Genomic DNA, 22,780 nt, shown 5'->3' with positions numbered 1-22,780 from the left:
AGAGGCCCTGCTAGGAGCAGCTGATGCGCTACTCTGCAGCAGGAGACTAGGTACAAACATCTGCCACAGCGAGGGCACAGCAGCTTCCCAGAGCTGGGTCAGTTAGGTGCAGCTGGGATGGTCAGTTAGGAGGACCCAAAGGGGGCGGAGCCAGATGCCAGTGCCATAAGCCAAAGTCACAAAGGGCCTAGCCAAACAGTTTAAGATTTCTCTCACGTGATTAGAGAAAGCTGCAGGTTTGCAATAGAGTCAGGTCCAAACCAAGAAGATCTCTAAACAGATATAGTATGCTTAAAAATGTGCTTAGATGCTGAAGAAAAGAAAATGGGTACATACAGTCATAAAAAAAATAAATAGTTTAAAAATAATAAATTATCTGAGCTTTTGAAATTAATAAGAAGTCCCCAGTTCGTTATTTGCGGGCTGGGGGTCCTAACGAAAAAGTACTACTGTAAATCCTGTCTTAAAAAACAGCAAAAAAAAAAAAAATTACCTTCTGGAGCAAGTCTTCATATGCCTGGAAGAAATAAGTAAGTAAGTATTATTTCACCAATGCACCAATTTCACAACATATTTGACATCTCTCTAAGATAAATATAGTTGGATGTGGTAGCCCATGCTACCTAGCACTTGGAAGGTAGGGGCAGGCAGATCTCTATGAGTTTGAGTCTGGTCTGGTCTACAGAGCAAGTTCCAAGCCAGCCAAGGCTACACAGTGAGACCTTATTTCATTTTTTTTTTCTTTTCTTTTTTTTTTTTTCCGAGACTTATTTATTATGTATACAATGTTCTGTCTGCATGTATGTCTGCAGGCCAGAAGAGGGCACCAGATCTCATTACAGATGGTTGTGAGCCACCATGTGGTTGCTGGGAATTGAACTCAGGACCTCTGGAAGAGCAGTCAATGCTCTTAACCTCTGAGCCATCTCTCCAGCCCTTATTTCAAAAAGAGAGAAGTGGGGCTGGAGAGATGGCTCAGAGGTTAAAAATATTGGCTGCTCTACCAACGGACTCCAGTTCAATTCCCAGCAACCACATGGTGGCTCACAACCATGTGTAATGAGATCTGGTGCCCTCTTCTGGCATCCAGGCATGCATGCAGGCAAAACATTGTATACATAGTAAATTTATAAATAAATCTTAAAGTGGGGGGAGATACACGACTCAGCAGAGCAGCCATGTCTTAGGGCTGAATGCAGGAAGACCCAACCTCAGAGACTAACGCCACCACCATCTACTCACCTAAAGCAGTACATTAGGGCTTTGCATGCATGTATCTCTTTGTGAGGGTGTCAGATCCTCTGGAACTGGAGTTACAGATAGTTCTGAGCTGCCATGTGGTTACTGAGAATTGAACTTGAGTCCTTTGGGAAGAGCAGCCAATCCTCTTAACCACTGGGCCATCTCTCGAGCCCCAAAATTTTCTTTTTAAATTTAGTTACTTTATGTGTATGTGTGTTTTGCCTGCATGTATGTATGTGCACCACATATGTGCCTGGTTCCTGCAGAAGTCAGAAGAGGATATCAAATCCCCTGAACCTGGAGTTAGATAGAGACTGTTGAGAGCCTCTATGTGAATGCTAGGAATCAAACCTGGATCCTCTGCAAGAACAAGAAGCTGTTTTAAACTCTGAGCCATGTCTTCAGCCCCTTTTCCTGGTTTTAGTTGGTTTGTTTAGTCTTTGTTTTGTTTTTTGAGACCGGATCTCACATGGTCCAGGCTGGCCACAGACTTGCTATGTTGTTGATGATCATCTTGAGATACTGCAATTCTTGAGACCTTGAAGATTTCAGGATAACATAAAAAGTCTCCTACATCATCTACATCCATTCCTACCACCTGTAACTAGTAACTATTGGTACTTTGCAACCATTTTCCTAAAGGTATTCTTTATGTACTAAATTTATTTCAAATCTCATGCTTTTCAAAGGCTATGAGATCTTTTGGAGGGAAGAAGCTGATCTTATGACCGGTTTGTTCAAAACCGTCTCCAGCTGCTCATTATCTATGTGCTGAAGCCTAAATCTCTGACAGACAGGCTCTGGGACCTAGACCTTGAGTGTGTCTACATTCACCTCCCTAGAAACTCTTCCCTTCTCTGGAACACTTGGTGCTGCACGATACTCTTCTGATATTTCTGAATTTAGTTCATGAACAGATTCCTTTATGAATCCTTTTTAGAATGTTTTTAAACTTTAATTTCTACTGTGTGTGTGTGGGGGGGGGTGTGCTTTGCCGGCTTGTGCATCTGTGCACCACTGCATGCCTGGTACTTGCAGAGGCCGGAAGAGGGAGCTGGATCCCCTGGAGCTGGAGTTACCTATGGCTGTGAGCCACCGTGTGGGTGCTGGGAATTAAACCAAGGCCCTCTAGAAGAGCAGCCAGTGCTCCTAACCACTGAGCAGTCTATCCAGTCCCAATTTACGAAGCCTTTTCTCTTTACACCGGCCACTTCCTTTTTTGATACCCAATCACTTCCTTTCTTGGTACCTCCCCTACCTCATCTAGAGTTGTTCTATGACCTTGCTGCACTCTCATTCCTGGAACGGCCTTGGAGACTCGAGCTGTGTTACTCCTCACTGTGGTCTTTAGTTTAAGTCAGAAAACAACCAGGCAAGCACCATGGGTTGGAAAGAAACAAGGCTGCCAGTGAATGCTGCCAGTGTCATCTTTATTTCTCAGGGCTTTGCACAGCTCTAATGCTCTGTACACACTGGCTCCATAAAGGAATGATGCTGAGGTCTCACTTAGACCTTGACATCACAGTCCCATCATTCTCGATGTAGTTAATAACCCGGTATTGGGGGAAGCCATGCTACTAGCCTGAACCAAATCCTATTCTGCCTCTTACTCTTTTTATACCTCGATCCAGTTACTTGTCTCCTTTGGGGTGTAATTTCCTCACAGCTGTGTTTCCTACATCAGTTATGTCATATTAAGAGGGCACATGCTATAAGCATCTAGGACTGAGTCTTCAGCAGACAGAAAGTGCTCACCAAAGGCTTGTCTCTCGCCCTCCCCTATGATGATTATAAAATTACATTCTGATCCCTTTGGTTGGGACCTGAACCCTGACACAAGTTAACCCTGCCAAACTCCATCTTACCAGGCAAGAGCCTGAGTCTTTTCTGTAACAGAGAAATCATGAGAAAACAATAGACTGGCAAGGCTTGGCTCTGAATACCACTTGTAAATTATATGACCTTAGACAAGTAACTTAGTGTCTTTGAATTATGATCTCACATATGCAAGACAGAAAAATCATCTGAGTGTGGTGGACACACTGGACATCCCAGCATGGGGTGGGAGGGTAGGTAGAAAGGAGTGTGCACGTTTGAGGCTAGCCTGAGGTACATAGTGAGTTTCAGTTGGCCTATGTTACAGAATAAGGGCCCATTACAAAGAGGGGGGTGGGAACAAAGTGGAGGAAGGACAGGAAAAGGACAGGGAAAGAAGGAAGCAGAGGAACAGGTTCTTGTTTTGGGTTTTTGTTTGTTTGTTTGTTTGGTTTTTGTTCTTGGGGTTTTTTTTGTGGGGTTTTTATTTGTTTTGTTTTGTTTTTCAAGACAGGGTTTCTCTGTGTAGCCTTGGCTGTCCTGGAACTCACTCTGTAGACCAGGCTGGTCTCAAACTCACAGAGACCCACCTGCCTCTGCCTCCCGAGTGCTGGGATTAAAGGCACCCTTCCCCACAGCCCAGCTAGTTTTTGTGCTGTTTTGTTCTAAGTAACACCCCCTCCCCTTTGTGCAGTCCTAGGGATTGAACCTAGGGCTTCATGCAAGAACGAATCGGCTTTTCCCTCTCTAAAAAGCACGGCTAATTATAGAACTCACCTCTTGAACTTGTGTTAACTGGGCTTCTGTGGCAGCCAGTGAGGCATTCTTTTCATATAAGAGCTTTTTAAGTCGAATCAGCTCCACGTTCTCCTTAATGGAGGCTCTGTAAAATAGAAGGCACTAAACTGTAAAATAGAAGGCACTAAACACATCAGAAGTAGAAACAGTCTGCAAAATATCCTTCCTCCTGGTTTGTTTTTAAGATTTACTTTTTATGTATCCAGTGTTCTGCCTGCAGGCCAGAAGAGGGCACCAGTCTCATTATAGATGGTTGTGAGCCACCATGTGGTTGCTGGGAATTGAAGTCAGAACCTCTGGAAGAGGGAGAAGTCAGCATTCCTAACCTCTGAGCCATCTCTCCAGCCCCCCCCCTCCTGTTTGTAATTATGACAGTTAAGATCTGAGGACCACTAATCTTAAGCCTTGAGTTATAAGAAAACATAGTAACTATTTTTTTAAATTATGGTTCTCACATTTTCTCAGAAATCTTACAGAGTTCAACTAAATATACGCCTTATTTCCTTAGAAACATAAATATAGAGGCAAAGGAAGGCTATTATTATTTCCAAACCTAGGGGATAATGTTTCTGGCTATTTGATTTAATTTATATTTTTGAGACAACATCTCACTATATAGCCCAAGTTGGCCCTTATTAAAAAAATGACTTAGCTGGGCATGGTGATGTATACCTTTAATCCTAGCACTCTGGAACTCAGGAAGCAGAGGCAGGCAGATCTCTGAGTTCAAGGCCAGCTTAGTCTACAGAGAATATTCTAGGACAGCCAGGACTACACAAAGAAACCCTGTCTCGAAAAACAAAACAAAAACAAAAACAAAAACAAAAAATTATTTGATAGCACACACTTTTAATCCCAATGCTTGGGAGGCAGAGGCAGGCAGATAACTGAGTTCAAGGCCAGCCTCATTTACAGAGTGAGTTCCAGGGCAGCCAGAGCTATGTAGTAAAACCCTGTCTCAAAAATACATACATACATACATACATACATACATACATACATACGAAAATGAAAAAAAGTTTAAAAGATATTAGGAAGGATTTAGGCTCACTCTGTCCCAGCAACTCTCACTCCCTGTACTGACTAGTTACAAATGAGATCTTTAAAATTACATTGTTACTTAGACTTTACCTCCAAGTAATTAAATATGGGGCTTAAGTGTTGAGTGTTTAACAACCGGTCTCCACAGGCTGGGGGTTGTAGCTCAGTTGGTAGAGAGAAGCAGGACTTCCTGGCAAGCAGGAGGTCCTGAATTTGGTCCCCAGCATGGTATAAAACAGATGTAGTGGTGAATGCCTGGAATCCCAGGGATCGGAAGGGGAAAGTAGAAAAGCAGGAGGATCAGAGGTTCAAGATTCTCCTCTGCTCCATAGTGAATTTGGATCAGCCTGGGTTACATGAAACCCGGTCTCAAAAGGAAAAAAAAATAAAATACAATAAAAACAACGAAAAATCAGTGGACTGTTTGTCATTCAGCCTGAGGGAGCAGGGGTGGGGTGGAGGGGGGTTGCTTCAGGTGACAGGAACCATGGTCCTCAGTGCATGTGATTAAGTGAGAATAGCAAAGCTCAAAGCTGCATTTGTACAATCCGAGCTATCCAGTGCTGTGGGCGAAAGGAAAAGCCGTACATAGAGAGAAAAGGATCAACGGTCATCAAAGGTTGAGGAGACACAAACAGGCAGAGCACAGGCGGTTTTTAGGGCAGTGACTCTCCTGTGATATAGAATGGTGGGTCCTGGTAACTACACACTTGCCCGAACTCCCAGCATGCACAACAGCAAGAATGAACTTTTTTTTTTCCTTTTTCTTTTTTTGATTTTCAAGACAGGGTTTCTCTGTGAAGCCCTGGCTGTCCTGGGACTCACTTTGTAAACCAGACTGGCCTCAAACTCAGAGCTCTACCTATTATAGACTGGCCTCGAACTCAGAGTTCTACCTACCTCTGCCTCCAGAGTGCTGGGACTAAAGGCATTATGCCACCACACCTAACTAAGTATGAACTTTAATATGAACTGCTGCCTCTATGTCAATATTAGCTCATTTTGATGTTTTGGGTGTGTTTGTTTGTTTTTTAATTTTCATTGAGAAAGGGTTTTACTATGTAACCTTGGCTTGCCTGGAATTCCTTAATCCAGGCTGGCCTTGAATTCATAACGATTGGCCTGTCTCTGCCTCTCAAGTGCTGGGATTAAAGGCATATGCCGCCAGTTCTGGCTGTTGGTTATTTTGTAACAAAGGCACCACTTTGGATTCAGTGGTCAAGAGCATGTGCTGCTCTTGGAAGGCGGAGATTCTAGTCTCAGGTTAAACCAGCAGTCAAACCCAGTTCCAAGAGTCTGGCGCCCTCTTCTGGCCTCTTCAGGCACCAGGCGCACACAGTGCACTAACATCTGTAGGCAAAAATTCCCACATTAAACACACACACACACACACGCACACGCACACGCACACGCACACACACACACACACACACACACACACACACACACATCTGAAAACTAAAGAGGAGCTGAAGAGTTGGCTTGGCTGTTAAGGGCACTTGTTGCTCTTACAGAGGACTGGGGTTCAATTCCTAACATCTGCACGGTGGCTGGATCCAACCTCATAGTCTTCTGACCTTCACAGGCAGCAGGCACTCACATGGTGCACAGACACATGTGTGAGTAAACATTCATAAACATGGAACGAAAATAAATCTAAATAAAACATTTTAAATAAAATACAAACCGAAAAGGCTGTGGTGGAGACAGGTGTATGTGGTCCTTCTTATTCAATTTGGCTATGAAACTAAAAGACTGATCTTAATGCAGTCCATTTTCCACCTGGGGTGTGTGTGTGTGTGTGTGTGTGTGTGTGTGTGTGTGTGTGTGTGTGTGTGTGTGTTCACACTCATGCTCATACACATACATGTGGAGGCCAGAGGTTGACGCTGGGTCTCTTCCTCATTTGCGCTCCACTTTGTATGCTGAGACAAGGTCTCATACAGAACCTAGCTAGGCAATGAGTTCCACGGAGCCCCTTGTCTCCAATCCCCTAGGGCTGAGATTGTAGGCACATGCTGCCACACCCAGCCTTTCTGTGGCTGCTGAGGTTCCAAACCCTGGCCCTCATGCTTCTGTAACAAGCAGCTTACTGATTGCGTTAATCTCCCTGGTCTTTTTTTTTTTCCATTACTTTTATTCGTTTGTTTGTTTTTGCCAGTAGAATGAGTCTTACCTTCAATTCCAGCACCCCAGAAGCAAAGGAAGCCATCTCAGCCCTTGAGCAAGGACTCTACCCTGAGCTAAATCCCCAGTCCTTCGACCAGAGCATAAAAGCACTTGCTACAGAAGTCACACAATTTAAGTTCAATTCTGGGAACTTCTGGTGGAATAAAAGAACCAACTCCAGCCGGGCAGTGGTGGTGCACGCTGTTAATTCCAGCACTCAGGAGGCAGAGGCAGGTGGATCTCGGTGAGTTTGAGGCCAGCCTAGTCTACAGAGTGAGTTCCAGGACAGTCAGGACAGGCTGTTACACAGAGAAACCCTGTCTCAAAAAAAAAAAAAAAAACACCTCCAGAAAGTTGTCTCTGATCTGCCCACACATGGAAATCACATGTGTATGTCTGCATTTGAACATACACACAAGAATAAAAGTAAAATAAAGCCAGGTGGTTGTGGCACATGCCTTTAATCCCAGCACTTGGGAGGCAGAGGCAGGTGGATCTCTGAGTTCAAGGCCAGCCTGGTCTATAAAGTGAGTTCTAAGACAGCCAGGACAGTTAGACAGAGAAAAGTTTGTCTCAAAAAAAAAAAAACTAAATAAGTAAATAAAAGTAAAATAAAATATTTTTCAAAGGTGGGACAGGTTTATGCAGGATTTCCTTCCTTCATTCCTTTCTTCTTTCAGCTTGAGGACAATTTTATTAGGATTTAAAGGGGGGAAATGCTTCAGGGAAGGCAAGCCTTAAATCTCAGCTGCTGCGGGCCGCAGGAATATCATAAGAACTCAGCTGGTTATGGCAAAGTCACTACCTGGAGGAATCAGGGAATTCCTCCAGAAGAAGCCAAATCCCAAGGAGTTTTTGATGTTACTTGGCTTGTTATATATCAGCTGTATTCTGTTATGAAAATCATGTGTGCCTTCATAGTTTTCCCAATTGGCTTTTCCCTAAGAAGGGCTAACAATGTGGACTGATCACTCTCTAGACATACACATTCCAGGCGTTTGGAGAACAGCCTCAGGAAAGGCTTTCTCTGGAATCAGATATCTCCCCTAGCCACTTTCAAGAACTAAAGGAGACAGCACCCAGGTGGTCGCCCAATTTCCGAGGACTAACAGTGATAACAACCCACAGGCGAGTCTCCTGACTTAAGGTAAATTCCACAAGGAGACACTGCCCAGGTGGGCCCCAACTTTCGAGGACTAACAATGATAACAGCCCACATGCAAGTCTCCTGACTTACAGTAAATTCCACAAGGAGACACCACCTAGGAGAGGTGGACGTTAAGTAATAGCTTTACACAGTTTAGCTCGGACCCTCCCTTTATATACCGGGACTTCCAGGGCACAAGACAGAGAAGAGAAAAGAGAATGGAAGAACTAGATGGGTAAGAACTTGAGAGGAACAAACTGAGATGGAAAAGAAGTAGATTGAAGGGCTAGAAGAGAGGACTAGAGGAACGAGATGGAAGATGAGGAAGAGCCAGATGGGGAAGAACAAGATGAGGTAGAACAAGATAAGAGAAAAGAAGATGGGAGAGGAGATGATATGGGAAGGAACAAGATGGATGAGAACCTAGAAGGGGCAGAACTAGATGAAGGAATTATGATAGAACCTAGAGGGGACCGCAGACAAGTGTAGAGAGAAATCAGGCTAAAGATGACTTAAATATGCGAGCAGAATATTAGCTTGTAACTGACACAGAATAATAAAGTATATGGACTAAGGAGTTTCGTGTACATAGATTCATTTCTTCTCATCAAAGATTAATTATCAGCTGGTTGTAGATTCTTCCTGGACCCTGGGAGGGGACTATTGAGGGCCTGGACCCCCATAGTCCCCCGATACTCAGCAACTGCCCAAAGGAGAAGAATGGAGGAGAGAAGGAAAAACACCATGCCAACTTGAGTTAAGAGGGCATGAAGGGGCTGGAGAGATGCTCGGGAGTGAAGAGCACTGGCTGCAGGGAGCCACAGCTGGGCTCCAGGCCGAGCTCCAGGAATCCATTGAAGAATGAGAAGAGGGATTCTATGTGCAAGGGACATTGAGGTCATGACTGAGAAATCTACAGAGACAGACAAGCCAGCTAATGGGAAGTCATGAACTTTAGACCACCAGCTGTGAATCCCTTGTGGGTCTCGACTAGGCCCTCTGCCTGGGTGAGACAGTTGGTACCTTGGCCTACTTGGGGGGCCCCTTGGCAGTGGGATCAGGGTCCATTCCTGATGTATTAGCTGGCTCTGGAGCCCACTGCATACTGGGGGACCCCTTGCACAACCTTGGTGCAGGGAGAGTGGCTTGGACCTGTGTCAACTGAATGAGCCAGGCTCTGCTGAGTCCCCATGGGAGGTCTTGTCTTGTCAGAGGAGAGAATGGGGGTGGGTTGGGGGGAAAGGCTGGGGAGCTGGAGGAGGGAGAAGGGGAACTGTGGTTGGTATGTAAAAATGAATAAAAAATTCTTAATAAAAAGTAAAAAAAAAAAAAAGCACTGGCTGCTCTTCCAGAGGACCTGGATTCAATTCTCAGCACCCATGCGGCAGCTCACAACCATCTGTAACTCCAGATCCAGAGGATCCGACTCCCCTGGAAAAACACTCATACACATAAAATAAATAAATAAAATTAAATTTAAAAGAAGAGGTCATAGAGGTCAGCTACGTGCTGGGGAGGAGGTGTTAGAGAAACGGTGAGGCCCAGCATGTCAGGGCAAACATGCTTAGAAAACGATAGAATGAAGAAAAGGAGAAGCTATGCGTGGGACTCTTTAAGAAACTACACTAGGATCTCTGTGAGTTCGAGGCCAGCCTGGGCAACAGAGTGACATCCAGGACAGGCTCCAAAGCTACACAGAGAAATCCTGTCTTGAAACACCAAAAAAAAAAAAAAAAAAGAAAGAAAGAAAGAAAAAGAAACTACACTAAGAGGGGGAATGTGGGAAGGAAAAGTATGTTATCTCATTAAAGGGATAAGTATTCTGCCTATCCCCTTTTATATTTTATTAACCCTTTTTAATATCTATTTGATTTTATTTATGTACATTGGCATCTGATCTTTTGGAACTGGAGTTACAGACAGTTGTGAGTTTCCATGTGGTTACTGGGAATTGAACTCGGGTCGTCTGGAAGAGCAGCCAGTGCTCTTAACCACTGAGTCATCTCTCCAGCCCCTAATTCTTGATGAATTTCAGGCCAGGTGGTGGTGGTGCACGCCTTTAACCCCAGTACTCAAGAGGCAGAGACAAGCGGATTTCTGTGAATTCAAGGCTAGCCTGGTCTACAGAGCTAGCTAGGTCCAGGAGAGCCAGGGCTACACAGAGAAATTCCTTCCTTCCCCTACCCGTCTCCTCTCTCTATAGAAGTAGTCTCATATGTCACCCTGGAATTCTCTGTGTAGACCAGGCTCACTTCCATCAGAGATCCACCTGCCTATTCCTCCTGAGTGGTGGGATTAAAGGCATGCAACACAATGCCTAGCCTCTTTATAAGCAGGATTTCTTAACTTATTAGATTCTCCAAGTCCATGTTTCAGATTGAATCTGTTCCTAAATAATCTCTTTTCCTCTGAGGTGAAGAAAAGCTGGAAAACAAAACAAAACAAACACCACCTTAACGTTTTCTGCTTGGTATGGTTTAGGTACGGAATGTTGGCTCTCACCGAAGCTCTGCAGCCGTCCGATCACACTCCAGTGAGCTCCTCCACGTAAGCTGTTCATCTCGGGGCATTTTCTTAGGAGACCTGGGTAGCTCTTCCACTTGTGTAGAATTAGCGGTCATGATGTGAGCACTGTTAAGCATACATAGACCAATGAATTTAGCCCAAATCAGGACATGGCTGATAAAAAGTATACTTCTATAATTAGAGGAAGATTAAACACAAAAGGGAGAAGCAGTAACTTTTATAGGGCTTAGAACTGAGCTATTCACTTACCAAAGAAAGTTAGGAAATCGGTTACCTTAGTGATATAGAGGGTAAGCTTATAAAATGCAGCCTGCACATGCCAACATAGGAGATAAAAACTAAAAAGAAAGGGGAATACTTTAGGTGGTTAGACAGGAAGTTAACCTGTAAGTCCCACCTGCCCTAAGACAGGTAAGGTAACCTTCTGGGATTCTGGGAGTTGTGGTTCTTCTAGATAGATAGATAGATAGATAGATAGATAGATAGATAGATAGATAGATAGATAGATAACAAAGCCTCGTGGGAAAGTATGGTGGCCTATGGGTTTTGTCAATATAAGTTCCTCCAACAAGTATTATCTTGGAGACACTCACCTGGAAAGTTTCCAGGTGATGGTCCTGAGCAAATTCCATCTTGGTCAGAATTTATAATTTTTTTAAATCTCTGTGTAGCTTTGTTGCCTGTCCTGGAACTCACTCTGTAGCCCAGGCTGGCCTCGAACTCACAGAGATCCGCCTGCCTCTGCCTCCCCAGTGCTGGGATCGAAGGCATGCGCCACCACCGCCCGGCCCAGAATTTATAATTTTAATGAAAGCCTGCTTAAATTCGGCCAAAATGGTGGAACTGGTTTTTCTGGTGAATTTCAGGATTAACATTATGGAAAGGACTTTTATTTTTTTATTTTTTCCCTCAATGAACAGAGAAATGCTTGTTTTATAGATACAAAAAAGAATGTAAACATAAATTTTGACAGGGCCTCATTGTGTAGACCAGGCTGGCCTGGAACTCACAGAGATCCCCCTGTCTCTGTGCAGGTGTGCTTGGACTAAGGAATGCTCATCCTGTTGGTTCTTGTTTTGTATTTTTAAACAAAGAAGTTGGGGGCTGGAGAGATGGCTCAGTGGTTAAGAGCACTGGCAGCTCTTCCAGATTGGACCCAGGTTCAATTCCCAGCAACTACATGGCAGCTCACAGCTGTCTGTAGTTCCAGGGGACCATGTTCTAGGGGTCCAGTTTCAGGGGACCCCTAGTAAAATACCAATGCACATTGAAAAAAAAAAAGTAAACACTTTTTTTTAAAAAAAGAGGAAGTTGACATTGACTTACAGCTGCCATTTTGATTTCTCTGATTTTCCTGGAAATCAGCAACACTCACTGATCCTTCAGTGACGTATTTTCAACTAGAACCTTTTTAGTAACAACACAGGACTTGAAAGAGGAACTCACAGTTGCCGGGGCTCACTGGTTATTTCGATTCTGTTGTTCTCATCTCTCACATACCCCTTGAAGGTAGGAGGGGCTGTACAGCTGCGCCTGTCTTTTGGCCCTGAAAATTTAGGCAGAGAAAGATGTGAGATGTAGCCACAGCACCTTCTAGACCACCACATACCAAAACTTGGATGTCATATGCTGGCCACTATGAGCCTTGAGGCTGGGGGGGGGGGGGGAGCCTCATGTGACAGTTAGTCACAAAGGTGTTTCCTTCCTCCTTCTGTAAAATCAGAACTGCAAATACCTTCAGCTGAGGATACTGACTCAGTGGGGCTGGGGAGATGGCCCAGTGGTTAAGAGCACTGGCTGCTCTTCCATCCCCTTCCAGAGGTCCTGAGTTCAATCCCCAGCAATCACATGGTGGCTCACAACCATCTGTAATGAGATCTGGCGCCCTATTCTGGTGTCCAGGCATATATGCATACAACAGAATACTGTACACATAAAATACTGTATTAACAATAATAATGATGATGATGATAATAAAAGAATACTTTCGGCCGGGCGCTGGTGGCACACACCTTTAATCCCAGCACTGGGGAGGCAGAGCCAGGCAGATCTCTGTGAGTTCGAGGCCATCCTGGGCTACAGAGTGAGTTCCAGGACAGGCAACAAAGCTACACAGAGAAACCCTGTCTCGAAAAACCAAAAAAAAAAAAAAAAAAAAAAAGAAAGAAAGAAAGAAAAGAATACTTTCAGTGAGTGGGTACAAGTGGGAGGAATGAAGAAAGATTCAAGCTAGTGCAAGCCAGGGAGGGCCTGGTACATAACAGGTACAGTCATGCTTAAATATCCTCATTTATTTTATTCTGTTTGTTTTGGTTTCTCCGTGTATCCCTGGCTTTGAACACAGAAATCTGCCTGCTTCTGCCTGGATCTGTGCTGGAATTAAAGGCTTACTTCACCATTCCCCGGTTTGTTTTTTTGTTTGTTTTGTTTTTGTTTTTGAGGCAGGGTCCCACTCTGAAGTCCAGGTCAGCCTGCAGCTGGTAGCAATTCTTCCTCAGCCTCCTGAGGGCTGACATTCCAAATGTTGACTCAGGACTGAAATTCAGACTCCTGTCTTTCCAGCTGTTTTTTGCAAACGTTTGCTTATCTGGAATACAGGACTTGAAAGCATAGAACCACACTACACAAACAAGTGAGGATTTGGGGGAGTGATAGACTTTAGTTCCAGCACTCAGGAGGCAGAAGCAGGCGGATCTCTGAGTTCGAGTCCAGCCTGGTCTACAGAGTGAGTTCCAGGGCAGCCAGCACTACACAGAGCAACCTTGTCTTGAAAAAAACCAAAAAGCAAACAGACAAAAAACCCAAATGAATATTTAAGCAATAAGATAAGAGTGTTTAAATCAAAAGTTGTTTGTAGACTTGCTTTGCCCAGGCTCTCCTCACTAACTCAGCCCTTGAGAACAGACTGTCTTCTGGAGGCTGCTGCTGAGGGTCCAAGACAGACCTCAGCCAGCGCGAGTGCACGGAGAGAAAGTACAACCGCCCTTTGCTGCGGGGCTCAGGACCTCAACCAGGGTCGCGCTCAGGGAAACGCGGAGCCCACAGCATCGTGTGTAGTGTGTGCGTCTGCCCAGTTTTCTTGGGAGAAGGGCCTTAAATATGGCCCTGGTTTCAAGGGAGTCCTCTTCTCCAAAATCGGAGCACAGAGGCACAGTTGTCCTGCAAGCCCTGGCTTCCCAGCCACATGTCTGGCTTTCAGACCCTCACTCCTAAGCATAGTCCCCGCGCTCAAGGGGCCTCCTTCCTAGACTGCTGTGGACTCCACCAGCAAAACTTCTGTTTCCACTGTCTGCTTATCTGTGGCAAAATCCTTTGGAAACCGAGTTGTTTGTTCATCTTGTTTTATTTTTTGAGACAGGAGGGGTCTCAACTGTGGACTCCTGGCTGGCTTGGAACTTGCTATGTAGGGCAGGATGACCCGAATTATCAGAGACCCTGCAGCCTCTTAATTCTGGAGAGTGGGAATTATCGCAACCAGCAGTTGATTTTGAAGATTTTTTTTTTTTTTTTTTTGGTTTTCTGAGACAGGGTTTTTCTCTGTGTAGCTTTGCGCCTTTCCTGGAACTCACCCTGTAGCCCAGGCTGGCCTCGAACTCACAGAGATCCACCTGCCTCTGCCTCCCGAGTGCTGGTATTAAAGGTGTGCACCACCACAGCCCGGCCCGAATCTTCTAATGTTTAATTTTTTGATTACCATACAAAATGATGGGGTTCTCTGCAGCTGTACACAGGTACCACCGCTTTGTGTCTCCTTTGCCTCCCCCACGCCCTTCCCTGGTGGGTTCCCTTCCTTCCCCCAGATAATCTTCCCTTCTGATTCCTTACCCCTGCTACCCTTTCTTTACGGCCCTCCCCTGGGTGTTGTCTAGTTCCGTTTTTTTGTGGTTGCTGTTTAGTTTATTTTTTGGAGGTCCTGGAGATTAACCTACAGTATCAATCATGTTAACCAAACCCTTGGCCACCGAGCCACATGCAAGCGGTGATTTCAGAAATTTGTACCCAACTACCACGGGTGGGGGTGTGGAGGGTAAGGTGGGGGAGCGGGGGAGGGCAGGCTTTTGGAAAGGTGGAAAGATGAGATAACAATGATGGGTTAATGAGTAGACTAAAGCAGGGAATGCTGGGTGATCATGGCACGCGCCTTTAATCCCAACATATGGGAGGCGGAGGCAGGCTGATCTCTGAGTTCGAGGCCAGCCTGGGCTACAGGGTGAGATCCAGGACAGCCAGGGTTACACAGAGAAACCCTGTCTCAGAAAACAAAACAAACTAAAGAAGAAGAAAGCAGGAAAGAAACATGATTGGTGATTCAGTGCCCTCGTGGGGCGTAGTTCCAGCCTCACTCTGCTGGGGTTTCTGGAGCAGTTACATACCAGGAGTGTGGGACAGCCTTCGACCCGCGGGGACTCGAGGCTGTGCACCGCCCGGCGCGCTGGAGGGACACAGACGCTGTGGATGCGCTTTTCTCCTGGGAACCGAGGGGCGTAGGGGCGCCGAGGGGCGTGGGGGCGCCGAGGAGCGTGGGGGCGCCGAGGAGCGTGGGGGCGCCGAGGAGCGTGGGGGCGCCGAGGAGCGTGGGGGCGCCGAGGAGCGTGGCCGCCTCGCAGGCTCCCTGAGTGCAGCAAGTGCCAGCAGGTCCCGTTGGGCAGTGGTGGATTGCTGCGTGGTACTCCTCCGCCTATGGCAAAACAGATCACGTGGGTTTCCCCACCCACCAACCCTCGCTGGGGTTGAAGTCAGGGCTTGATTCTAGCTGGGCAAGCCTCAGAGCTATTTTAGCTGGGTAAGCCTCAGAGCTTTGGTGTCTTAGTTAGGCTTAACTGTTGCTTGAATGAAACAGCATGACCAAAAAAATAATTTGGGGAAAAAAGGGTTTATTTGATTTATGTTTCCACATTGTAGTCCATCACTGAAGGAAGTCAGGATAAGAACTCACACGGCCGGAACCTGGAGGCAGGAGCAGGTGTAGAGCCTGTGGAGGGTGCTGCTTACTGGCTTGCTCCTCTCGGCTCATTCAGCCTGATTTCTTATAGAGTCCAAGACAACCAGTCCAGGGATGATGGTACCACCTGCAATGGACTGGACCGTCCTGAACCCTCCTCCATCAATCACTAAGAAAATGCCCTAAGGCTAGATCTTTGTTGTTTTATTTTTGTTTTTCGAGACAGGGTTTCTCTGTGTAGCCCTGGTTGTCCTGGAACTTTCTCTGTAGACCAGGCTGGTCCTCGAACTCAGAGATTTACTTGCCTCTGCTTCCCAGTGCTGGGATTATAAGCATGTGCTATGATGCCTGTGAAGAAACAAATGAGTTTTAAGAGAAGTAATAAATGTAAGTAAAGTTTTTACTTCTATGCAATTGTTAAGTCTCAGGCAGTCCATATGTCCAGATATGACAGTCTTGGCTCAATTCAAGCTGGACTATAAAACGATTTGTGGTGGTTAGATAAAAGCCAGCAGCATTCCTCAGGAACTTGTGAAACCCATTCCCATCTGCCAAAAGGAGTCACTTCCCTTGCCTCTTGCAGAAGGGACACATGGGTCTTCATTGACATACAGCTGAGGTTGCGTATCAAAGCCCAAGCTGGTCTGGAGGCTCCCTCGGTACTGTTATACATCTCAAAGTCTCCATGCTAGCACCCCCAGGCCTGCTCCAGCTGATGGACTTCTCACCCCATGGCTACTCCTTCTCTTTATAATCCAAGTGATTTCTCTACTCTGAGCTCTCTTGCTTCTCTAGAAGATAGCCAGCCCTGGCCATGTCCATTCTGCTTCATTTTCCCTCTGCTCTAGACTCTTCCGTGCCTCTAGATATGTTCTCTCTTATTTACAATAAAAAACCTCCCCACTTGAACCAGCGATGGGGGCGGGGCACTCCTTTCATCCCAGCACTCTGGAGGTAGACACAGGTGGATCTCTGAGTCTGAGGCCATCTGGTCTACAAAGCAAATTCCAGGACAGCCAGGACTGTTATACAGAGAAACCCTGTCTCAAAACACCTCCCCCACCCCAGGGGAAAAAAAAAAGATTAATCTCTGACTCAGGCTTGGTGATGTAGGCCTATAATCCCAGCACTGGATTTAACTGCTGTTCAGCAACAAGGCTGTTTTGGAAACATTACCACATGAGAAAAAGCAAGACTACTGTAGTGTGACATCTACCCATAATCCGAGCACACAGGCAGGGGGACTGCTACAAGTTCCAGGCCAGCCAGACCTACATAACTTGACACTGTCTCAAAAAAAAATTAATTAAATAAATAAAATAAAAAGATAAAAAGGGTTTGGGTGTGTTGGCACACTCCTGCCTAGGTACACCCAGAGATCCACAATCGGAAGCCCACAGCCTGAGATCACTGTGTATGGAACATTTTGGAGTTAAGGGCTTCAGCTCTGCCGCTTACTACGTATGATCATGGGCTCTTGTGGTTTCTTTCTCCTCCTAATAATACTCTGCCTTCACACTATCTCATGGTTTGAAAGAAAATGGCCTCCAAAGGGCATGGCTCGGTGAGGAGTTGTGGCCTTGTTGGAGGAAGTGTGTCACTGTGGGGGTGAGCTTCAAGGTCTCATATGTGCTCAAGCCATGCCCGGTGAGACAGACCTCATTCATTTCCTGTTGCAAAATGTTGACCTCTCAGCTACCTCTCCAGTACCATGTCTGCCTGCATGTTGAATGTCCCACCATGATGATAATCGATTGAAAATGTAAACCACCTCAATTAAATGTTTTCCTTTATAAGAGTGGTGGCGCACGCCTTTAATCCCAGCACTCGGGAGGCAGAGCCAGGCGGATCTCTGTGAGTTCGAGGCCAGCGTGGGCTACCAAGTGAGCTCCAGGAAAGGCGCAAAGCTACGCAGAGAAACCCTGTCTCGAAAAACAAAAAAGAAAAAAGAAAAAAAAAAAAGTTGCTGTGGTCATGGTGTCTCTTCACAGTAATAGAAACCTTAACTAAGACACACTAGTAAATGAGTCAACTGATTTAATAGTAAATCAGTTCGTGTGTGCACAGAACACACAATATGCCTGTACGCAGTAAAGAGTCAACTGATCTTTACTTTCAAAAGAAAACTTCCCTTTCGTACTCCTAACGCCCTTGTTCTGCCAAGATTTTACCATCCACCCTGTCTCCATCCCCTCCCTCACAGCCAGACAGGAACCAGTCGAGTCCCGTGCTCTGCGCATTGGTATACCATCACCGGGCTACTTGGGCTGCTCTGTGCCGTGTTCAGTTCTGAGGTGTGTGGCAGAAAAACAAGAAAACAATGATGTTTGCAAAAATATTTTTCAGCCTGACATCCTTGATGTTTGAGTAATGTTTTTGGTACAGACATCTGAGGAAAATAGAATGGAGCCAATTTGCCTCAGATGCAGCTTTTGAAAGCATAAGAACTCTGGGTACCTTTTGCTTTTATCTCGTTGCTTCAGAGAGAGTTCCTTCACCAACATGGGCTCTTTCTGAAGATGAAAGCGTCTGTAGTCCCGGTCCTCCTGGCTCATCCTGCCCATGTGTGACTGAGCCTTCACACTCTTACCTGAAGCCCCTGAAGAGAGTAGTTGGAGAATATTTTTACATGTTGTCTTGTTTATTTATTCTATTTTATTTTGCTTGTTTGTTTTTCAAGACGGGGATTTTCTGTGTAGCCTTGGCTATATCTGTATGTAGACCAGACTGGCCTCAAACTCAGAGGCCTTTGCCTCCTGAGTGCTAGAATTAAAGGCGTGCACCACTGTAGCCGTAGACCTTTATTTATTTGTTAACTTTTTAAGAGTCTTGTCAGGTGAGGGCTGGAGAGATGGCTCAGGGCACTGGCTGCTCTTCCACGGGACCTGAGTTCTGTTACCAGAACCCATGTTGGGCAGCTCACAACAGCCTATAACTGTGAAGCTAGAGATGGAGCTCGGATGGCAAGCTTTGTGGCGAGGGCCTTTGTCCGCTGAGATCTCGCTGGCCCTGTTTATTGTTTTGTGAGATAAGGTCTCACTCTGTAACACAAGCTAGCCTTGAACTTGTGATTCTCCAGTGTCTGTCTCTAAAGTACCAATGTAGCAAGAGAATAGAAACTTTAGGGCTGGAGAGAGATGGCTCAAGAGGTTAAGAGCACTGGCTGTTTCTTCCAGAGGTCCTGAGTTCAATTCCCAGCAACCACATGGTGGCTCACAACCATCTGTAATGACATCTGGTGCCCTCTTCTGGTAAGAAGGCATACATGCAGGCAGAATGAACACTGTATACATAATAAATAAATAAATCTTTAAAAAAGAAAAAAGAAATTTTAAAAAGCTACATCAAGATGGTATGGTGGGGTCGGGTGTTGGTGTTGGTGCACGCCTTTAATCCCAGTGCTCGGGAGGCAGAGGCAGGCAGACTTCTGTGAGTTCTAGGCCAGGCCAGCCATGGTAACACAGTGAGACCTTTTCTCAAAAAATAAATGAACAAACAGATTAATGTATAAAAGAAGCTAGGGACAGACACTGGAAGCCCTTGCCCAGCTGGCTGCATACAACAAAAACAGCATGCTTGAGAAGAGCTCCTTACATACAAACGGAGAAGTGCCATTTTTTTTCTTTTTTTTTTTCTACCTGTAGCAGAGGGAGCTTTAGTGTGGTCCAGCCATTCCTTTTAGATTGTGCATTTCTGTTTCTTGGGCCTGAAACACTAACCACATGGGGAGGTGTGTGAAATGCACTAGTCCAATACCGTCTTTCATAGTGTCTAGGGCGGAGATAGTTTAACTTCCCCAACCTCATGATAGAATCTTTATGATAAGAGGCCCAGGGGCACTCTGTCTCAGAGTACACATCCAGCCCTTTGTCTCCAGGCTACTCTTGAACTGGAGGCTGGTGCATCCAGGACCACAAGGACAGAAGGGCTTGATTGACTTCATTTACTAATAAAATTGTTTAACTTTTAAATTAATTAAAAGCAAAGCAAAACAAAACAAAATTTCAATGGCTGAGAAGATGCTTCACTCAGTAAAGTATGGGTCTCCCAACCATGAGGATCAGAGTTTAGATCTCCAGAACTTGCATAAAAGGTCAGTCATGGTGGCCTGTGACCCCAGCAAAGGCAAGCTGGGTGGTCAAGACAGATGGACAGCTGAAAGCTCTCAGACAAGCTTCCGAGCTTACATAGTCAGGTCCTGTAGTAGGACAGGACCATAGGGTTGAGGAAATTGGCTCAGACCAGTTGCTAAGGCATGCACATAATAGACTTCTTATGAGCCAACCTGGAGTCTGCCTGAGGGCCTAGGAACAGGAACTGTTAGAGTGTCTGGTCACTGTCAGGGTTCCTAGTCGATGTCAGAGTTCCTGATCATGCCCAGCCAATGAGTGACAACCACACAGACTGGGTGCTGGGAGGAGAGTATTTAAGGCCTTCCCTGTTATTGAATAAAGGAGTTTGTTATTTGCCTTCAAACAGACTCCTCGGTGTCTGTGCCATTGATGCTGTGCCTTCTCACCCCTCCCCCGAGGGAGCCATTAAGATCCAAGCAACAAGGTCCCAAGCCAATAAGTGAGTGTCTCAAAACAAAAGGTGGAAGGTACCAACACCCAAGACTGTCCTTCGACCTCTAGTGTGTACTCCCCAAATGTGCACATAAACACACACACACAGAAACAAATAAAATATTAAGAAAATCTAAGAAGGCTCAGAAGTGACTCAGTAGTTAAGGGTACTTACTGCTCTTGCAGAGGACCTGAGTTCAGTACCCAGCACCCACATGGTAGTTCACAACCACCTGCCTGTTGGAGGGGATCTGATGAACACAGCACTGCACGTGCATGCACGTGATGCACATATACACTCAGGTGCACACATATACGCGTACCCATATAATTAAATAAATAAATATTTAAATAAAAGGAAAATTTAAGGAAAGGACTGAAAGAAAACAGTTGCCATTGTGAAGACTGTCAGGATTGTCTCCCCCCGACTCCCTTGACAGACTGGGGATTATCTCAGCCAGTGGTGAAGACATCCATATCTAGGCACAGGATTTATCTACCTTCCAACAGATGCATTGAGTCATCTGTGTCTCTAACTGGTATATCCTCTGGTATATGGTCCAGTAGATGTATCATCACTTTGATTATCAGGCTGTAAGAGATCCTGGAAGACACTAAATAAAGGAAAAGTTTTGTTATTTTGTCTTTTTTCCCCCCAGAGCTGAGGACCGAACCCAGGGCCTTGCGCTTGCTAGGCAAGCGCTCTACCACTGAGCTAAATCCCCAAACCCAAGTTTTTATGATGTTATAACTTTAGACTGTCTTCTGCAGGATCTCCCTAAATTGTAGTAGGAATTTCCCAGTACTTTTGTGGTAGCATTTGATACATCATAGTTATATTTGTTGTGGTGGTGTGGTGGACAACAATAAGGCCATGCACCCTGTAATCATGATATTATTTATTCAAAGTTAAAATTAATTCTCTGATCGTAGGATTGATATTTACCATTTTTGATTAATTTTAAGTATCTGCTCCTCCTGGTAGAAAATGACTAACCCTTATCTCTGGGAAATGGGCTTCTAAATCTTCTTTCCTCTCAATTTACAGGGGCTGACTCTTATCAGTGTATATTCTATGATCTAGCTACTGTGATGAGATCAGACACAGAATACTGACGCCAGATCAATTAGTCATGTACTATCTCCTGGAGAGCTGGAAAAAGTCAGAGAAAGTTAAATTAAGCTAGATATGGTGGTATATACCTGTAACCCTATCATTTAAGAGGCTAAGGCAGGAGGATTCAAAGTTTGAAGCCTGTCTGGGCTACTTAGCTAGACATTGTTAAGAAAAAAGAAAGGAAGGAAGGAAGGAAGGAAGGAAGGAAGGAAGGAAGGAAGGAAGGAAGGAAGGAAGGAAGGAAGGAAGGAAGGAAGGAAGAAAAAGAGAGGGTCTGGAGAGGTAGCTCAGAGGTTAAGTCTTCCAGAGGTCCTGAGTTCAATTCCCAGCAACCACATGGTGGCTCACAACCATCTGTAATGAGATCTGGCACCCTCTTCTGGCCTGCAGTCATACATGCTGTATACATAATAAATGAATGAACGAACGAACGAACGAACGAACGAACGAACGAACGAACGAACGAACGAACGAACAAATAAGTAAGTAAGTAAGTAAGTAAGTAAGTAAGTAAGTAAGTAAGTAAGTAAGTAAATCTTGGGCTGGAAAGTTGGCTCAGCAGTTAAGGGCACTGACTGGTCTCCCAAAGGACCTGGGTTCAAATTCCAGCATCCATATGGGAGCTCACAATTGTCTGTAACTCAAAGATCTGACCCGCAGGCAAAACACCAATGCACATAAAATAAAAGTAAATAAATTATTTTAAAGAATCTTAATAAAAGAAAGAAAAAGAGGGGATCTAGAGAGGTGGCTCAGAGGTTAAGAGCACTTACTGCTCTTGCAGAGGACCTGTGTCCTGTTCCCAACACCCACATGTAGGCTCGTGAGTGTTTTTGACTCCAGTTCCAGGGAATCTGATGATGCCTCTTCAACCTCCACAGGCTCCTGGATGCATGTGGTACATAGACATACACGCAGGCACACATGCGTACACATAAAATCAAGTAAAATCAGTGTAAAAAGGGGGGAGAGGAGTGGGAGCAGGAGGGAGGGGGGAGTTCAAACTAGTCTCTGTGAATGGGAGTTCAGGACAGTCATTCTTCCTTTCCTGTCCTGAATGACAGAGAAATCCTGTCTGTAAAATGTCTCACACCTTGGTCAACACTCTCCCCTGGTTTTAAATACTGAGTACAAACATACTACTGCATCCAAAGTTACCCCTGCAGCCTCCACCCTCACACACCACTGCATCCAAAGTTACCCCTGCAGCCTCCATCCTCACACACCACTGCATCCAAAGTTATCCCTGCAGCCTCCACCCTCACACACCACTGAATCCAAAGTTATCCCTGCAGCCTCCACCCTCACACACCACTGCATCCAAAGTCATCCCTGCAGCCTCCACCCTCACATGATACCTGATGTCTTTCAAGCATCTTAACTTGCATCTCAAACTCAACCTGTCAAGCAGAACTCTC

The 22,780-nt window shown here is 45.3% G+C and overlaps 1 protein-coding gene across 1 annotated transcript in view; it reads right to left on the bottom strand.

The window, feature by feature from the left end:
• The window catches only part of LOC143266784 (X-linked retinitis pigmentosa GTPase regulator-interacting protein 1-like), a 41,597-nt gene that overhangs the window by 15,933 nt on the left and 2,884 nt on the right, over window positions 1-22,780 (bottom strand). The window contains exons 2-8 of the mRNA XM_076544038.1: window positions 20,746-20,859; window positions 18,138-18,279; window positions 15,112-15,416; window positions 12,185-12,284; window positions 10,715-10,843; window positions 3,835-3,940; window positions 494-517 (exon numbers count right to left, since the gene is read on the bottom strand). Coding sequence (XP_076400153.1) covers window positions 494-517; window positions 3,835-3,940; window positions 10,715-10,843; window positions 12,185-12,284; window positions 15,112-15,416; window positions 18,138-18,279; window positions 20,746-20,821 — 882 coding nt within the window. The 5' untranslated portion in view covers window positions 20,822-20,859. The remainder of the gene's footprint in view (window positions 1-493; window positions 518-3,834; window positions 3,941-10,714; window positions 10,844-12,184; window positions 12,285-15,111; window positions 15,417-18,137; window positions 18,280-20,745; window positions 20,860-22,780) is intronic.

The sequence above is a fragment of the Peromyscus maniculatus genome, chromosome 9 (assembly GCF_049852395.1).
Source record: "Peromyscus maniculatus bairdii isolate BWxNUB_F1_BW_parent chromosome 9, HU_Pman_BW_mat_3.1, whole genome shotgun sequence".
Taxonomy (NCBI): domain Eukaryota; kingdom Metazoa; phylum Chordata; class Mammalia; order Rodentia; family Cricetidae; genus Peromyscus; species Peromyscus maniculatus.
Note: the sequence above shows the minus strand (reverse complement) of the source record. Positions and strands in the feature narration are given on the sequence as shown.